The sequence below is a fragment of the Mobula hypostoma genome, chromosome 7 (assembly GCF_963921235.1).
Source record: "Mobula hypostoma chromosome 7, sMobHyp1.1, whole genome shotgun sequence".
In the NCBI taxonomy this organism is placed as follows: domain Eukaryota; kingdom Metazoa; phylum Chordata; class Chondrichthyes; order Myliobatiformes; family Myliobatidae; genus Mobula; species Mobula hypostoma.
The window spans coordinates 153388975-153407542 of NC_086103.1; the positions used below are offsets into that span (position 1 = coordinate 153388975).

Sequence of the window (18568 nt, forward strand, 5' to 3'; positions counted from 1 at the left end):
GCAAAAGAGAAATTATGATAAAGTGTTTATGGACTGTTCAGAAATCTGAAGGTGGAGAAGAAGCTGTTTCTAAAATGTTAAGTATGGGTTTTCAGGCTTCCTCCCCAGTGCTAGTAGAGAAGGTGGCATGTCCCAGATGTTGAGAGTCTTTAATGTTGAATGCCGTCTTCTTGAGGCTTTGCCTTTTGAAGATGTCCTCAACGTTAAGGAGGTTTTGAGTCTGCAGCTTTCTGCAGACTCTTACAGTTCTCCAAATTGGAGCCTCCATACCAGGCGGTGTTACAACTAGTCAAATGCCACTATACATCTTTAGAAATTTGCAAGTCTTTGCTGACATACCGAATCTTCTCAGTCTCCAAATCAAGTAGAACCACTAATATACCTTCTTCATGATGCATCAATGTGTTGGACCGAGGATAGATCTTCTGAGATATTGACACACAGGATCTTGAAGCTATTCTCCCTTTCCACAACATTACTCAACCAGCCTATCTTCTCATCAAGATGGTTCACTAAAATTTTACATTAAGAACTTTTCTTCATCTTTTTTCCTGTGTATTTTAAATGTTATTCGCTGTGGCATGGAAAAAACAAATATGTTTGAATAATTGATAAAATAACTAAATGAAATTTCTTAAATCAAACTTAGTTAAGTATATGCATTAATTTACCAGTCCTTAAAATCTCACTTTTCTTCTTAAGTGGGTTTAATTTGAGAATTTGATTCAGTTGCTGGTCGGTTAAAAAATCGACTAGGAACAAACATGTTATCTTTGTGCTGACGTAGAATTGTTTTTGAATGTCTGCTGCAGTCAGAAAAAAAGAGAACTTTTAATTTTCTTTCCCATGATCCCTAGAGTAGAAAGTTAGAAAAGCCTTGAAGGGTAATAGGAGGCACAATGTCACAAGCATTTTGCTGCTCAGTAGTTTGATGTACTCATTTGCTGATACGAAAAGACGAGAATCAGAAATTGGGTTTGTGTTTTTAGTTTCTTGCAGACTTGCAGGCATATGAACCCAGCCAGTAGGTCATTAACCCTAGAGAAAACAGCTTGCATTAATATGCTTTAATCCTGTATAATTAGTCAAATTACTGCACGCCGACCAGCTTGTCATGTGTTGTCAGATTGGTGTGCACACTGGGGTGTCCAGGTCCCCTTGGAATGCCACTGGGTAGGGAAGCCTTTTGGTTTTAACAATGGTAATCTGAGGAAGGATAAAAACTATCTAAATTTTTAAACAGTTAAAGCATGAACAGTTAAAAAATGATCGAGCAATTAGGATTTCTCAAAACAGAAATCCAAAAGCTATTCACTTACTGTTTTCCCTGCTATCTCCAACAAAACTAGGGTTTGCTTATGATTTAGGATTAATAACAATAAAAAGATTTAAGCTATATAATTAGAAGAGGATAAAATACAAATTATCTAATAGACTCAAATACAGATTATCAGCTGCCAAAGTGTCCTTCCATGGGACCTGCTTTCATACAAAAGGGCATCATTAGCATAAATTTACAAGAGCCCTTGTTCCAACAGCATGGAGAAAATGTGTATTACGTTTGCATTAGCACAGAATTGCTTGTTGTGCTTTTGGCAATGACAGATAAGTCAGTGTAATTCCATATTATGGTGGAAATGATGCTCCAAATTGTGAATGCATCCTGAAGGTGTCACTGACAATAATCTTCAAAGTGTACACTGGGAAACAGGGCTATATGTTTTGCGGATGATATACTGCCAATGACAGGAAGAATTATATGACTGAAGACAAATCTGTAACATGTTATTAAGCAATTTCACGTGAATAACAGGATAAAAGGATAATGGATGAGGGTGTCATTATTACCTTCACGTAGTGGGAAAGCAAAGCAAAGGTAGAGAGACAAGATTAATTGGGGGATGGTGCAGCATTCATTGCTCATGAGTCCTTTGTGCTGCAAACTGGAGCTTTCCTGAAATTCCAGTCCTTTAAATGCTCAGAGCCACATTTAACACACTTGGCAGAATGAGTTGAAAACTGACACGGCGTGTTTCAGTTGCCTCACAGCTCAAATCCACTAAGTCCCTAAGCATGCCTATCACATCCTTTGTATACTAAAGAACAAAATGTGAAGGCAACTAGCAAGATTTCTTCACAGCAGCTGTTGTTTTACAAGATTTTCGATAAGCCTCTCTCAACCCCTGCAGAATATATGAATTTATGAGTTCAGAAGAATGAAAGCTGATTTCATTGGAACATTCTGTAAAGGCTTCATAGTGAGTCAGTGGCTCCAGAACTAGGAGGCATCATCGGGATAGAGGGTTCATCATTTCTGGCAAAGATGAGGAGCAATTTTGCCTCCCCATTTGTTTTAATTCTTCTGAATTTTCTATAGCAGAAAGCTGTGGAGGTTATGTCATTAAGCATATTTAATTGTGAGAAAGATAAATTTTTGGATTAGAGGGGAATCAAGGTTATGGAGATTGGACAGGAAAATGTAGTTAATGCCAAAGGTCAGAGCATATTGATTAGTGGAACAGTCTTAACAGCCTCCTCCTACTCCTCTTGTGCTTATGTGAATGCTACAAAATACTGTAGCCAGAAGTAAAATTCTTGATTATATTTTTCTAAATAAATTCACATAATCAAGCAAGACAATCCAACTCAAAAGCTGCTGTTGTAAATATTTGACTTATTTCAACAGCACATGGAAAATAGATCATATATAAATTGAATTCTGAGAACCCCTACCCAAAATTATCTCTTGTCTGTTTTATCTTCATGCAGAAGCTGATGATCTTGCTAAATATATTTATAAATTATTTTTATTTTGGAATTTAATGATTTTTTAAAAATCACCTGTCTTCTCTGATGCAATATTTGTACTTAATTGCTAGCTATTGTGTCATCTAATTTAATTCAAACTATTTCAAAGGAGGATATTATGAAAGTGGAGTATTTGCTGTCAAGTTCATCTTAAACATAAATCTTTGTTAAATGTAGTCACTGTGATAGGTCCTCCTAGGACTGAGGTGGGTACCAATTCACTAACACTGAATATGCTGAAAGTCTGTGTTATGATCATGTGGGATATTTGATTTACTTAAGTGCAATTTGAATAGACCTGTAGTTTTATATCATATATCAGTATTGATTTATAAAATAATTTTGGAAATTCTTCAGGGAAATCAAGAATCTATTTTTTTAAATATCTGTGCCTAATCGATTAGTATGGGTTGCAAATGTAATATTGTGGTAATCTAACACTGTACATTTCTTCAAACATTGGCAGTTGAACCACATTGAAGAATTAGTTTGGTCTGAGTTTAGCACAAACAACTAGTCATTAAAGAAAAGATTCAACCTACTTATAACAACCATTATGTTTCCCTACTTCAGTTTTTCCACTTTAATCCTTTACCATCTTTGCCCAGTATCTGTTCAGACCCATCAGTTGCCTGCGTCTCTGGCTCTTGAATACTCCAGATTAAAATTCCATCATCTGCAGTTACTTTAGGAGCTCCCTTGTATCCACTACCTGGTGCAGTGCCTGCTTCTGTTGTTGTCTTCATATTCAGGTTTTTTTAGCCTTGCTGCTACAAATTGCAAAAACAGCTCTTAAACAAATCATAATCTCAGTGGCGCCATCACGTCCCAATTCAACCAAGCTCAAAACCTTACAAGCTAGAATCACAAAGGTCTCAGTATTACAGCTATTTCCTCTCAACCCCATCTTCCTTTTAATGTAGGCTTTTGAGCCAATTAAACACTCTGCTTTGTATCTACCTTTGCATTTTGCCCCTGATATTTCCCCCTGCCTATAGGTGATCCTTGCCCTCAGATTTGCTTCCTTCAAGCTTCTGAACTAGTACTGTTCAGGGAGGTAACAATGAAGAAGTGTGAATTTTTCATGCAGTAGATAAATAATTACTGTGATGCTTCAGAATGAAGTTTGCCTTCTTATCTGTTCCTAAATTAAATGACCATGTAAAGAAAAGAATTTAGGATTAAATACCATCTTTCATTCCTTTATATTAGACCCATTGATTTTTCTTTTGATCGCAGTAACTGTTACAGTTGGGTAAAATTTTTATGTAGCAAGATCCCACAAATTGCAGTGAGGAAAATGACCAGATAGATGTTTTAGAAATATCAATTAAAATTTAATTTACTTTCATAACAAAAAAACCATAAGTAATAAATAAGTACTCACATAACCTAGTAAAAGCATTTATAGTAGAAATATCACAAAATTGCCGACTTTCCTTGCCATCTATGTATAGAATATTGTGACACACTGAAGATGTGAATTAAAAATGTAATCTAATAATTCAAAAGTTTTGCTTTAAAGCTACATCCCTGAGCAGTATGGTACTCTGAAGATCTTCCAAAGACAAACTTTTGGTTATGTTTAATTTGCCAAGCTGGATTGTTGTTCATTTTCAATACTAAGAATCATGTAGAATTACAAACACCATTTTAACTGTTGAATGACTATTGGTACAGTATAAAAGCTGCATTTTATCTAAGTATTTTAGTGTAGAACTAAAAGGAATGCAAAACTTCAGATTAATTTCTAAAGTAAAACAAAGTACATCTCATCTGTCTGGGGCAAAAACAAGTAGTGCTAATGGTCATGTAGTTTCAGAGCTGAAGATACAATGTTCATCGGATAGATTGAATGAGTTCAAATAGTTTAAGTAACTAACTGTAGCAAATATCTGTGTGTAATGGAATGAAAATGAGATTTTTTTTAAACACAGGATACTGGAATTCCAAAACAACACACACAAAATGCTGGAGGAACTCAGCAAGTCAGGCAGCATCTGTAGAAATGAATAAACATTTGACGTTTCAGTCTCTGAGCTCGAAACGTCAATTGTTTATTCATTTCCATAGATGCTGCCTGACCTGCTGAGTTCCTGCAGTATTTTGTGTGCGTTAATTTTTTTTAAAGCTAGGCTAAAGGTTGACGTGTGAAAAATTGAGTTAGTTTGCAAAAAAGAAATTTGTTTCTCTGAGTAAAAATTGAGGTCAGGAGGCCAAAACTCGCCTTGCTCCTAGATGAATGAAATGAATCAAAGAACAAGCTACAAGGAAGTGCGTAGGTTATAATTTAATGATAAAGTTGTATACATTGTCTTTAAAATGTTGTAATCCAGACAGTGTTGCCTTTCATAATGACTGTAATGTTACTACAATATATACACTACTTTTAAATGATTTTCAGATCTGTTAGCTGTGTTTTTAAATAGGCTACGAAAGAATGGTCTTGGCCTTATTGCTAGTTGTCTTTTTTTGATTTACATTAACGCCATGTGTTTTTGGTTATATTAAACAGCATGAAACTCATCTGCTAGTAGTATCTTTTAATTACTGTGTGCAAATTTCATCTGTAATTGAAACAAAAAGCTTTTCAGCCATCTTCCCAAACCATCTTGACAAGCTGAAACCTGAATGTTATTTTCTGGTGCTGCGATTAGATTGAGGCTGAAGTCTCCAGCTGGCAGGCCTGTCTATGACTGGAGGCGGCCTGTCCCCAGTGCTTGTCATTTCCTGACATGCCTGACAGGACAAGGAGAGCCGTCCCAGACAGATTCATTAGATGGCATTTTCTACAGCTGGGCTAAAATAAGGGCTGCACTTCATCATGGTAACTACGGACTAACTCTGCAAGGCCCCTTGTTGGTTTTAACCAAAGCCATGTTGTTTTAACAATTTTGGCTTTGCAATACTTTAAAATCTATTGACATATTTTCCATATATTCCCCTGAAGCTCACGCCTCATACACTGCATTGACATTGATTCTAAATTCAAGCTGCTGCTGTGGTTGAGTCTATTGTGATGGGGTATCGAGTATTTTATTCATTCATGAGATTGTGGAGTTTACCTTTCACCTTATTGTTGGCTGCCATTTCTTTAGTTCATGGTCTCTATGACAACTGTTTAAATTGGGATGAGTAACTGTCATCTAGGGTATTACGGAGAGAAAAGTGTTAGTGAGCATAAAGTCCCATAGATAGAGCATTTCAACATAATCCAATTTTAATTGAGCTCAGGAGACTTTGATGTGTTGCATAAGGTCAGGAAAGAGCTATTCCAGAGAGAAATTAAACCAGCCTAGCTAGGCTTCAGTACTACTGACTGTCACCATTTTAAATGAGCATTAGCATCAGCCTTAACCTTCCCCTATGGAACATCTCACTTCACTTCCAGCATTTCTCTGCCTTCTACCATATGCGAAGCTTTGGGGACTTTCATCTTTTTTTAACACCTCCTTGATTAAGTTTGAAAAGCATGAAGCTGACCTGAGATGCATAGAAAACTGTCAATTGGGTCCTTCTTTGCAAGTTAGGGTGGGAAAGTAGAGAATGGAAAAGGATTATTTTCACTTGTCAGTTAGAGTCCACTTGAATTTTTTTTCTTCAAAGGCAAACTGCTTTTAACCTATATCATTGTAACAATTAAGGCTTATTTGGTAACCAAATAACATTAAAAGCCATAGCCATTTGTTTTCTCTTTTAAAAAGGTCTTACGTTTAGAACTGAAAGGGAGCAACAATCTGTTTAAATGGCAAAGTGTGTCTTTTTAATTCTGATTGGTCTTTTGTAAAAAGGAATAGGCTCCTTTCATCTTTTTCAATACATCACTAAATCCTCTGTGGTATTCTTAGAACATTTTTTCTTAACAGGAAAAAACGGAGACGAAATTCCAATATGTTCCCTCATTAACCCTTTGAGAATTTTAGTGTTATTTCTGAATAATTTCTCCAAACATTTTAAGAAAAAATGTGATTGGCCAAGTGGTCTACATATTTAATACCAGTCTGTTTGTAATCAGCATTAATTAAAATATTTTAACAGTGAATATGGACATAATAGTATTATTTTCCTTGTGAATTTGAGCTCTCCATCAAAAATAACAGTGCACCTTCCTGCATCATAGCATACACAAGCCATTGCAAAAAAAGTAACAATTCATTTTTAGAGAAAACTTTGATCTTAATTGTAAAGATTATATTTATTTATTTGAAACTCTTAAAGTGTTAATATATTCAAGTTATTTCAAAATTATAGAAAAATACCTGTTTGATATTGTTCCACATCTGAAGTATGTTATTTATTGATCGAATGTGAACCTAGTCTTACAAAGCATTCTCATATTTGCATCTTAAATTCTGTAGATAGCTTGAATTAAATAAAATGGAAGTACTTTCAAATTTTAGGTCCTTGCTTACACAGAAGGTTTACATGGAAAATGGATGTTCAGCGAAATACGAGCTGTTTTTTCACGGCGCCATCTCCTCCAGAACACAGCTTTGGAAGTCTTCATGGCCAACAGAAGTATGTACCATTAGAAATTTAGTTTTCTGATGGAAACTAATATCAATACAATCTTATAGTGCCGTTTTAAAATTGCCTAGCCTTTGAGAAATAGGTAATTTCTTTGTTGTATCAATCCTTTTAAGACTTACATTTCTTTTTTCCCTTCTGCAGCATCTGTTATGTTTAACTTCCCAGACCAAGCTACAGTGAAAAAGGCTGTATATAGTTTACCTCGTGTTGGAGTTGGCACCAGTTATGGTTTACCACAGGCCAGGTATTAAATATTACAACACTTCTCAGTTTTTCATCTCAAATGTAGTATTCCTAAATGGAAATTTTAGCTCAGGAATTGATAATATATAATAAATCTTGGAGTTTATGCCAATAATTATTTACAAGATATTAACTAGTCTATTTATATTTCTAAAATTATTCTTTAATACAATCTTACAACATTATTAGAACTTGAAAATAATAAGACACATCTACTATGACTCATATCCTGCTGTATTTACTTGAAAGGTGTACTTTAACAAAAATGATAGCCTGAGCTTCATAATTTTATATTTCACTTCCATGAAAGCAATGGTAGAGATTACCAAATAGAAATTCCTCTTTTCATATACATTTGCATATATATATACTCAACTCCATGTTTGAAATGCTGTTCAATTGAAGTCAGGGCAGTGGAATTTCTGAGGTGGAATTCAATGTGCAGCAGTTAATATATTTGTGTATTTAGGACAAGCAACCAAGTTGAAACCCCATATGCTATATCACCATTGGGATCAAGCAAAAAGTTTTAGTACTCATTAAAGAAAATCTTTGACTTACACTGATTCTTTACATTGATCTCTTATTTAGGTAGCAGTCTTCAAAATCTATAATCAATACCTATACAGTTTATATAATATTAACTTCACTTTTCTTTGCCCTATTTTACATAAGATAATGGTATGGTTTGAATGAAGTATGGTGGTGGCAGTAATTAAGTTACTGGACTAGGAACCCAGAGTTCAAATCACACCAAAAATTGCTATGATATTTAAATTCAGTAAAAAGTCTGGATTTAAAACAAGAGTATTACTATTTCTAACCACAAAACCATAAATTTTGTCATAAATTTCCATGTGGTTCACTGATGTCCTTGAGGGGAGAAAATTTGCCCTTCATCAATAATCTCACCTACATGTGACAGACCTGTAGCAGTGAAGATGAGTCTTAAAGGTTCCCTGAAATAACTAAGCAAACCACTTTGTTCACAGGCAATGAGGTGTGGGAAACATATTCTGGCCTTGCCAGCCATGCCATAGCCCTGAAACATTAATTAGATTTAAAATGCACAAAAGTAATGGTATATTTGTGATGCTATCATCAAAAGTAGACATTTGACCATAAAGTTGAAGATTTATTTTCAAAATTTATATTTAGAAACAAATTTGTTTTGAACATGGATGTATATTTATTACTAGAATGCAGGCATTAGATGTTATATGTGTATTTTATAATATAACAAGTGTTTTACGCATACTTTAAGATGAATGCCCGTCAGTGGTTTAGCTACAAGACATGTTAGATGTGTTGATTTTTATCTTTTCATTAACTTTCCCCTAGTACATTGTATAATAAACAGGGTGGTTGCAGATCACACCTTGAGAAAGCCTAATGAATGAGAACTGCTTCAGAAATTTTATCAGCAGTTTATGTGCACTGAAGTCTGCAGAAGAGCAACATACAGTTCTTACTCTGCACAAAAATTTTGGCATTTGCAAATTGAATATAAACTTTTAATCTTAAAGTTGCTTTTTAAGTAATTTAGCATATTTTGTCCACTACTACAAAATTATGTTTCTTCTTATCATTATCAACTAAGGACAATTGGGGATATTTATGCAAAATAAATGTTTTCATCTTGTTTTTACTTGGATGAAAATTCATAATATTAATATGCCTTTAACTTGTTTTTTTTTTGTCTTTAAAAGCTGACTATTGTCTGCAGGTTGTTGCTTCAATAATTCAACATGGATATCTAGTTCAAACAAAAAAATGCTGATCTGAATGAATTGCCCATATTTAGAATGGCAGTTCTGATGAATATTCAATTAATATTCTCTAACTATTACTCTTTTATTCAAAAATACAAACTATTAAAAAATGGAATTCTTCATAATATATGCAGAACTCATGTTTTAGATTTTCTTTTGTTTACTACCAGCAATGACTTTAGTATTTAACCTTGTGCTGGGACATCTTAGCAGTTGATTGGTTTAATTGAAGTGTAAGCAAAGTTTGTTTACCAAATGCACCATGCTTAAGTATTCACATGGCTATAACCTAATAGCTATTATGATTAACAAGCTGATCAAAGTAATTGTGGTTCGCTCTATCTCCCATAAGATAATGTCAATGCACCTTTGCAAATAGTTGGAATAAATTTGGATTAAACTTTAAATAATTTCTTCAAGTGTGTTTCCTTACATAAACTGGGTTAGAACTTTAAGATAAAATGCATTATTTCAAGACTAAGCAACTGCAAAACCTTCTGTTGACTTTTATTAGTTTCAGAACACATTTCAGGTCTAATGATTAACCAATTTATAATGACGGACTTACTATTGATTAAGTTGTCAAATAGTTCTGGCATCTTAATAATTACTTCAGTGTGCTTGTGCATGCAGCAGAAAAAATACTATTTAATTGGCACGATCTAGGACTTAGATACATTCCAAAACTCGTCTTTCCAGTTAGGTGTCAGAAAGAGCCTGTAGGTTTAATAAATATAAAAACATTAAAAATAGGAGCAAGAGGAGACCATGTACTTCCTCCAGGCTGCTCTGTCTCCCAATAAGATCGTGGTTAATATGATATTGACTTCAACTTCAATTGCCATTCCCCACCCCTTTCCAATCCTTATACCTGTAACTTTTTATTCCTCTATAATCCAAAAAAATTAACAATCTCAGTCTTGAACATATTCAATGACTCAACCAGTACATTTCCCTGGGACGGAGAACTCCAAAGATTCATGACTAAGGGAAGAAACGTTCCCCATTTTAAATGGACAACCTATTAATCTGAAACTGTGTCTTCTTTTTCACAATGTCCTTTCCAGGGGAAACATTCCCGCAGCATCTTAACTGATATGGATGTGGTAGTTATGAATCAATAGGGGTCCTGACATTTTGTACTTGTTAACAAAACCAATATTGATTTTAAAAACTTTGTGAATCACCAAGTAATTTCAAATTATTATCACCAAACCTATTTAATAATCTAGATTCAAATAAGTCATCCCAGAAATTAATGATGATAATATTGCATCAATTGTGATGCTATTTCATTATGTTAATTCATTTTAAAAATAGGTTTCTTTTACAATGCTAGATAACGTGATATATCACATTGGCTTTTAGGATGATTTCTATGAAATAATCTAGCATAAAGCTCATGAGAATGAAATTCAATCAAGATCTGAGCCTCTGATACCAGGCAATTTTCCTTTAAATAATAAATCTTGTGAATTCTGTTGAATCTCTTAAGGCACAACTAACCTGAAGAAATCAACTATTTATCAGATAATGTAATTTGAATCCTACATAATATTGCTATTCAAAAATTAATAAAGAATTCAAAAATTAATTGTCAAATATCCTCTTTAAGGCTTATGAATTAGTACACTGAACAGATTAACAACTTTCAATACATTTCATGATTATTTTTCATTGAGCGTAGTGACACTTTTTTATAATCTCATTTTCCACGACAAATTCAAATATTTGAATATAATGGGTGGACTTCAACTTCTCAGTTTAGATTTTAGCTTTGCTGTAACAAACCTGTATTGATTTAAGAAGTAAATATATGGCAAATATTAATGCTTTTTCTCTAAAAAGCTTAAGGACGTCCAGATACAAATGTGTGAAGAGAAGGAAAGGCTAATTTTAGTCTCTCAATAAAGCACTGTTGCTTGTATGTAAAAGGAATGAAAGGGAAATGATAAAGCTTAATGTCAAATCTGGGAAAGTATGAGATGTCTTTTTGCTACAAAAGATAAGATGAAAACATTTTTGTACATTTTGGTATTATAACTGTGGATAAAATCAAATATGTATAGTCAATTACAACCTTTCATTTTTTGGAATTAACAGGAGAATATCATTGGCCAGCCCTCGTCAGCTTTTTAAATCATCCAACATGACACAACGCTGGCAAAGGCGGGAAATTTCAAACTTTGAATACCTGATGTTTCTTAACACCGTAGCAGGTACATTGCAGATATTGATTCCTCTTTAGATGTTTATAAATCAAGGTTTGGCTTGATAGTTTACATTTATCCACTCAGGGTCTGCTATTGAGCAATGATGGATACTGAAACAATCCCATTAATTTTTAACAGGAGGCACATAGCCTAGCATTGTGACTATAGATTCATTTACTGTTACTAAGGTTATTCTGTGGCCTCACTCTGCCATTTCTTTGTTGACAGCTTTGTCTAAAACTGAAGCTTTATTAGAGTCTACAAGCCATTTTCAGAGTATGTCTGGAAATAATAACAAGAAAATGAAATTTTAGTGCTTTGTCACTCAAGGCAGCAGCAGCTAGACAGTAGTTCAAGAATGGCACAGCATTCTGTTCAGTATAACATCCTGAGTTGTGGCAGATTAATAGAAGGCAACATAAATATACATGAAAATAGGAGATTTTGTTTTGTATCAGAAGGTAAACCAAAGGCAGAACATGTTGTGAGTTTCCATACAATGCATGCATTTTCCACTATTTTATTTTTTGATATGTTTCTGATTGAAGTTTACACTGAATAATTATGTATAGGTTTGGTTGCAGCATGTGCCGTGCTTATTATTACTATCTAATTAGATGTAACCTGATCTGCTTACATGGAAAAAATCATAAAAATTCTTTCCTAATGAACTGGAGATGACAAAATGTCTGTTAAGTATTAGGAAGCAGACAAGCAGAGGAATAACAACCATTAACATGTTATGCTGAAGTACATTAAATATATGTTTGATTCTCAGTGTTTCATCAATGTCCTCTAGCCTACAAGTTGGTTGTCTTATTGCAGAAGTAGAATAAAAAAATATTTCTTGAAATCCAAGAAGGTAAACAAATTTAAACTTAATTGAATGATAGGATCAGTTTTAATCTATATATAGAAGTTTTTCATGTATACTTATACTCCTAAAACTCCAATGTTATTCTGTTAATGGTGAGAAAACAATTATGGACAGCATTTGTGGTCATTGCACTGTGAAAGTGATGGTGTTAAGCTTTAAGCACATACCCTGATTTAATGATGCAAATCCTGAAGATACTGTTGGTGATTTAGCATTCTTTCACTGAGATCACTGCATCTTTTTGCAACAAATAAGGGGAAGAGTAATTAACTAAGTCTTTAACTACTTATGAACTAATATTACTAAAATAAACTCTGAAAATGTTGTGCTTTATTGTATGAAGTTCAAAGGTTCAAAGATTCATTTATTATCAAAGCATGTGTCCATATACAACTCTGAAATTTGTCTTCTCCAGATAGCCATGAAACAAAGAAGGGACATGAAAGTTGTTCAGAGAGAAACATCAGACTCCCCCCCACACACAAAAAAGAACAAGTGTCCTGATCATCAACCCCTAAACCCCCCTCCCCTACACAAAATGGAATAGGAACATTGACCCACCCCCAAAACACAGTCCATACCCAGACAAAAAACTAACAGAACACAACAGAACATCAACCCTCAAACACTCCCCATCCTTTTGCACAACAAAATAGAAAAGGAACGGGCAATTGAAAAGCACGGAATATAAAAACTTCAAGTCTGAAAATGTCCACAATCTATAAACGCAATAATCTAATTCGTAAATGCAGAACCATAAAGTCTAAATGCTTTTCTGATGGTGCACTAAATATGGGCCCTGGCAAAGTGTTCTATCCCTAAATATACTTACTTTTTTTGTATCCAAACTTCAACACCCTTGCTTAAGTACTTCAAAGCATGATGGATTTTAAATATGTAACTTATTGTCTTTTTAAAATACTAATGATAATTCAATTTATCCTTTTTTATAGGTTCTCATTTTTATTTAATCTGTAAAATGTTTACAATATTAGGAAACAAAGGTGCTTTTACTTTCCATGTTTGCCATGTGAGATTTAATGTGATAACACCTCCTTATGATAACTAGACCCTTCTGAATTGATGTTTGACAACGCAGAGGCTATTGGTTCTTTGTGGATATTATTTTATATGCAGTCAGCAACAAGTTACATTTCAGAAAAACCAAGCCTTAGAATAGCTTCTGACTAGCAGATCAATAAATAGCAGAAAAGTAATAGATGACAATGTCAGCTCTAATTTTTGTCACACCAGCAATTTCTTTTTAGTGTTCTAAATGTATAAAGGTCATCTAAACCTATTATACAAAAGCTGTTCAATAACATTATTGCAAAATTTGTTGCAAAGTTCATTTTTTGCACTTTTGTTGCAAAGTCACTGCGCAGACGTTCATTTCAGAACATCTATGCACTGGATTTTTGATCCAGAAACCAGCTGAAACAGAAAAAAATCTCTAAAAATTTGTACTTCTCTTCTGTTTCTGTCAGTATACAGTTATATACCAATAACCTTATATTCTAAATGGTAACTATTGTAAAGGTAAGGAAATATTTTCTGTAATCATATAAGTCTGCTAAAGATTGCAGTGAAGGTATTGGTAGAGCTCTATAGATCAGTCATTTCTAGTTTTCAGCTCAACACAGTATGAGTGCTATTTGTTAACAAAGAATGCTCAGCAAAACCAGTATGCCCATGTGGTTTGTCGCTGTGCTTCAATCTGTAGTAGACCTATAGCAGACTATTCAAGGAAGTGCTCTGAAGAGAATACATTCACTAAATACAGAAACTTATACACTAGTTTATGATTTTTCTCCTCCCTTCTGATAGATTTCAAGCAATTTTTGGTTCACTGAGGAAGTATATGTTGCTACTGATTTTATGACACAGTTTTTAAAAAGTGTTCTGCAAAAGTTATCTTTTAAAAGGTATGATTTTGGTGAGCAACCATTCTTTACAGTTTTCTAAGGTTTCTTCTCTTCCTTGCTAGGACGGACATACAATGATTTAAACCAGTACCCAGTGTTTCCTTGGGTGATTACGAACTATGAGTCTGAAGAGCTGGACTTGACCCTACCAGGCAACTTCCGGGACCTATCAAAGGTATCTTTCAACAGTGCCTGTTCTGAACCTAGGCCTCTTTAGCATTTCTCTGTAGGGTAGAAAGGGATTCTAAATTTCTGCCTCAGATTACCCAAGGCATAAGGATTTCATTAAGTTGATCGTAAACTCTAAAGCTCTTATGAATGTTTTTTTATGACTAATTTCAAAATAACAGTGGCAAATATGGGTAGAATTGCTTTAAATAAAACATAACCAATCAGTCCATTTTGACTGGATGAGGGAAGCTTACTCTGGTTATTTTAATTTTGCTGATGCTATTGAGCACGTCTGTGCCAGAAATATGATATCCTTTGTTTGTATTAATTCAAAAGCCAACTTTTGAAGGCCTATTCTAAATAAGCATGGCAGCCCATGAATAGAAATTTGTTAAATGTGTCTTGATTTTGCACTATTATAAAATCTGAAGCCATCAAAATTTTTGCTAAATTGGGACATCCTTACTTAAGATGAATATTCAGCCAGAGACTCATTCCACCGAGATGCAACACTGAGCGTCATAGGAAGTTATTCCTGTCTGTGGCCATCAAACTTTACAACTCCTCCCTTAGAGGGTCAGACTCCCTGAGCCAATAGGCTGGTCCTGGACTTATTTCTTGGCATAATTTACATATTATTATTTAATTATTTATGGTTTTATATTGCTATATTCATACTCTATTCTTGGTTGGTGCAACTGTAACAAAACCCAATTTCCCTCGGGATCAATAAAGTATGACTATGACTATGACTATGCATGCTTTAAGAGATGTCAGTAGCCCAACTTGCACATGTTGCTCTGTAGGCTAGTAGCAGAAATGACTTTGGTGAGCTGAGCAATGTGGAGAAATTCTCTCCATGCACTGTAGTTTAGTGTATTAAGGAGGGTTGACATCATAACGAGAGACTGGCAGAAATGGAGAGGTACTGTATATAGGGAAACCATTGATGCAGGTGGGAGGTAGGCAAGATTTCAGTGGTGCATGACAATGATCCCTGAAGCAGTCAAAAAGGGATAGAGAATGCATAGTGTAATATATTATACTATGCATTCTCTACCAGGGACTAAGTGGCATGATCAAAATGGGGAATAGTAGAAAGCTGTGATTACGCCCTGCTCGTCAGGTAGCTAGCATTTTAAGTTGAATAAAACTCAGCGGATTGCTGTATTAAATGTATAGATAATGTCACTTTAAATCACACATGATGTAATTCTGAACTAGTTACATGCTATAATACTTTATACATCTCAGCTCTTTGATCCAATTTCTGCCATTTGCATGCAAAAGATGTAGCATATTTTGATGATATTACCATATGATCAAAATGAGAAAGGAAAATGACACTGGCATTAGAATGAGTTGTGTCATAAAGTTTCCCATTCAATTTCCTGATCCAATTTCCCATCGAATTTTGTGCTGTTAAAGCCTAAAAACAGGCACAAATAGATTTTTCTAATCCACTTTCTGAACATTGGGCTTTCAGCATCTGACTAATAAAATTAATAATGATAGATGGTAGCTGTATCAATATGAAATTTGCTTAACATAAGTGAATCAGTAACTAAATAATTTTTATGTCCAGGCATAAAAGGCATTGATTGGCAAAAATCAATAGCACATATGGTGGAATGGAATCAATATTACCTATTTTTAGAGTGTTATAGCTCCATATTTTTCTGCACATCATTTGCAGAGGTTTGTAATGTGGAATACAAAAGACACCATCTTGGTGATCGTAATAGCACACGTGTAGCAAATGTCTACCTTTGGCATCTAGATTATACAAACCATGATGAGCAGGGTGGGCAAATACTCAGTGGGGTATCACGCATGTGCAATTGAAACCTTAGCCTACCATTCTTATCTTTTACCAGCATAGTAATTTTTGATCACTAACATCTTCTCTTAAGAAGTTGGCTGAACACAGGTTAAGGACCAGGAAGGATTACACCAGAACCGTCGACCTCAATCACTAATCCTAAACTATTGTGATCAACTAATTACATGGTAATTGCTAGTTGATTTCAAGTGACTTTTGCCATAGGAGGTAGAACAGTACAACGTAGGAGCAGAGCTTTCAACCCATAAGGACTGTGCCAGCTAATTTTAACTAATCCTATCTGCTTGTCCATATATTTTAACGTAGATTAAGATTATACATGTGCCTTTCTAAATGCCTTGTAAACATTGCTATCACATGAGCCTCCACCATTTCATTGGCAGCGTGTTCCAGACATCTACAATTTTCTATGTGAAAGAAAAAACAAGCCTTTGTAAATATTCATTAAACTTTCCACTATCACCTTAAAGCTTTACGCCTGAGAATATGATATTTCCATCCTGGGAAAAAAAGACTTAGGTTGTCTATCCTGTCTATGCCTCTCATAATTTTGTATACTTCTGTCAGATCAACTCTTAGCCTCTGACACGCCAGAGAAAATAATCTAAGTTTGTCCAACCTTTCTATATAACTAATATCCTCTAACCCAGGCAACATCCTGGTGAACTTGTTCTGCACCCATGTAAAAACCTGCATGTGCTTCCTGTAGCACAGTGCTCAGAACTATACACAGTATGCAAAACGTGGCCTTACCAAAGTTTTAGACATCTACAATGTAACTTCCTGACATTTCAATGCCACAATCAATGAAGACCAATATGTCATATTCCTTCTTTGTCACGCTGTCTACTTGTGTTGCCATTTTCAGGAGGCTATAGATTTGAACTCCAAGATGCCTCTGTACGTTAATACTCCAATGTATCCTGACATTTACTCTACGTATTCTTCCTACATTTGGCCTCTCAAAGTGCACCTCACACTTATCCCAAGTAAATTTTATCTGCCATTTTTCTGTTCACGGTTCTATTTGGTCAATATCCTGCTAAATCTTTGATACCTTCCTCACTATCCACAATCCACCATGTTTAGCAAACTTACTCATCAACACCAATATTTTCATCCAAATTATTTATATGTAAATCGTAAACAGAAGTCCCGGTATTAATTCATGAAGAACATCACTGGTCACAAACCTCTAAACAGAAGAACACATCTCCAGCATTACCCTTTGTCTTCCATGGCCAACCAAATTTTGAATACAGTCTGCCAAATCTCCATGGATCCCATGTGTCTTAATCTTCTGGACCAGTCTACCATGAGGGACTTTGTTCGAAGCTTTCCTAAAACCCATGTATACAACATTCACTGCCTTCCCCTTGTCAGTCACCTTTGTCATCTCAAAAAATTCAAAGAATTTTGTAAGACATGATCGTTGCCACACAAAACCATGTTGACTATTCCATAGTAAGTCTATGCTTCTCCAAATGTGAATGAACCCTGTCTTAGTAAGAATCTTTTTCAATAATTTCCCTACTATTGATGTAAGGCTCCCTACTATTGATGTAAGGCTATAATGTCCAGGGTCCAGGTTTATGACTATTATTGTTTTTAAACAGCAGAACTACATTGGCTATTCTCTCGTCCTCTGGGCCTCACCTGTGGCTAAAGGGGAGACTATACCTATCAAAGCCCAGCATTCTCCTGCCTTGCCACTGTCAATAATCTAGGACAGATTCCATCAACCCCTTAATATTTTTCAGATTCCATTCACCTTAATGTTTTTCAAGAGGTCAAGCACCTCCTCATTCTTCCTATCAATTTGCCTTAGAATATCAACATACTCCTCCCTGATCTCAGTGTCCTGTTTGTGTTTCTGATTGGTGTGCATCAATGCAAAGCACTTGTTTAGTACCTCACCCATTTCCTCTGGCTCCAGGCATAAATTCCTTTCTTTATTCTTGAATTGTCCTATCCTCTTCCTATTTGCCCTCTTGTTTGTAATGATTGTGTACAATACCTTGGGATTCTTCTCCATCCTACTCACCAGGGACACTTCATAGCTTATTTTATCCCTTCTGATCCCTGTTTAAGTTTTCACCTGCTTTCTCACAGTTTCCTAAACCTTACATGGAATATAGAACAGCAAACGCTTTTCAGCCCATGCTGGTTGCGCCAATTATGATGCT

The 18568-nt window shown here is 34.8% G+C and overlaps 1 protein-coding gene across 4 annotated transcripts in view; it reads left to right on the forward strand.

Moving 5' to 3' along the window:
- The window catches only part of nbeaa (neurobeachin a), an 868656-nt gene that overhangs the window by 687240 nt on the left and 162848 nt on the right, over window positions 1-18568 (forward strand). For all 4 annotated transcript variants that reach the window (XM_063054331.1, XM_063054330.1, XM_063054328.1 and 1 more), the window contains 4 exons: window positions 7209-7326; window positions 7480-7582; window positions 11457-11572; window positions 14431-14543. In XM_063054331.1, the coding sequence (XP_062910401.1) occupies window positions 7209-7326; window positions 7480-7582; window positions 11457-11572; window positions 14431-14543 (450 nt within the window). The remainder of the gene's footprint in view (window positions 1-7208; window positions 7327-7479; window positions 7583-11456; window positions 11573-14430; window positions 14544-18568) is intronic.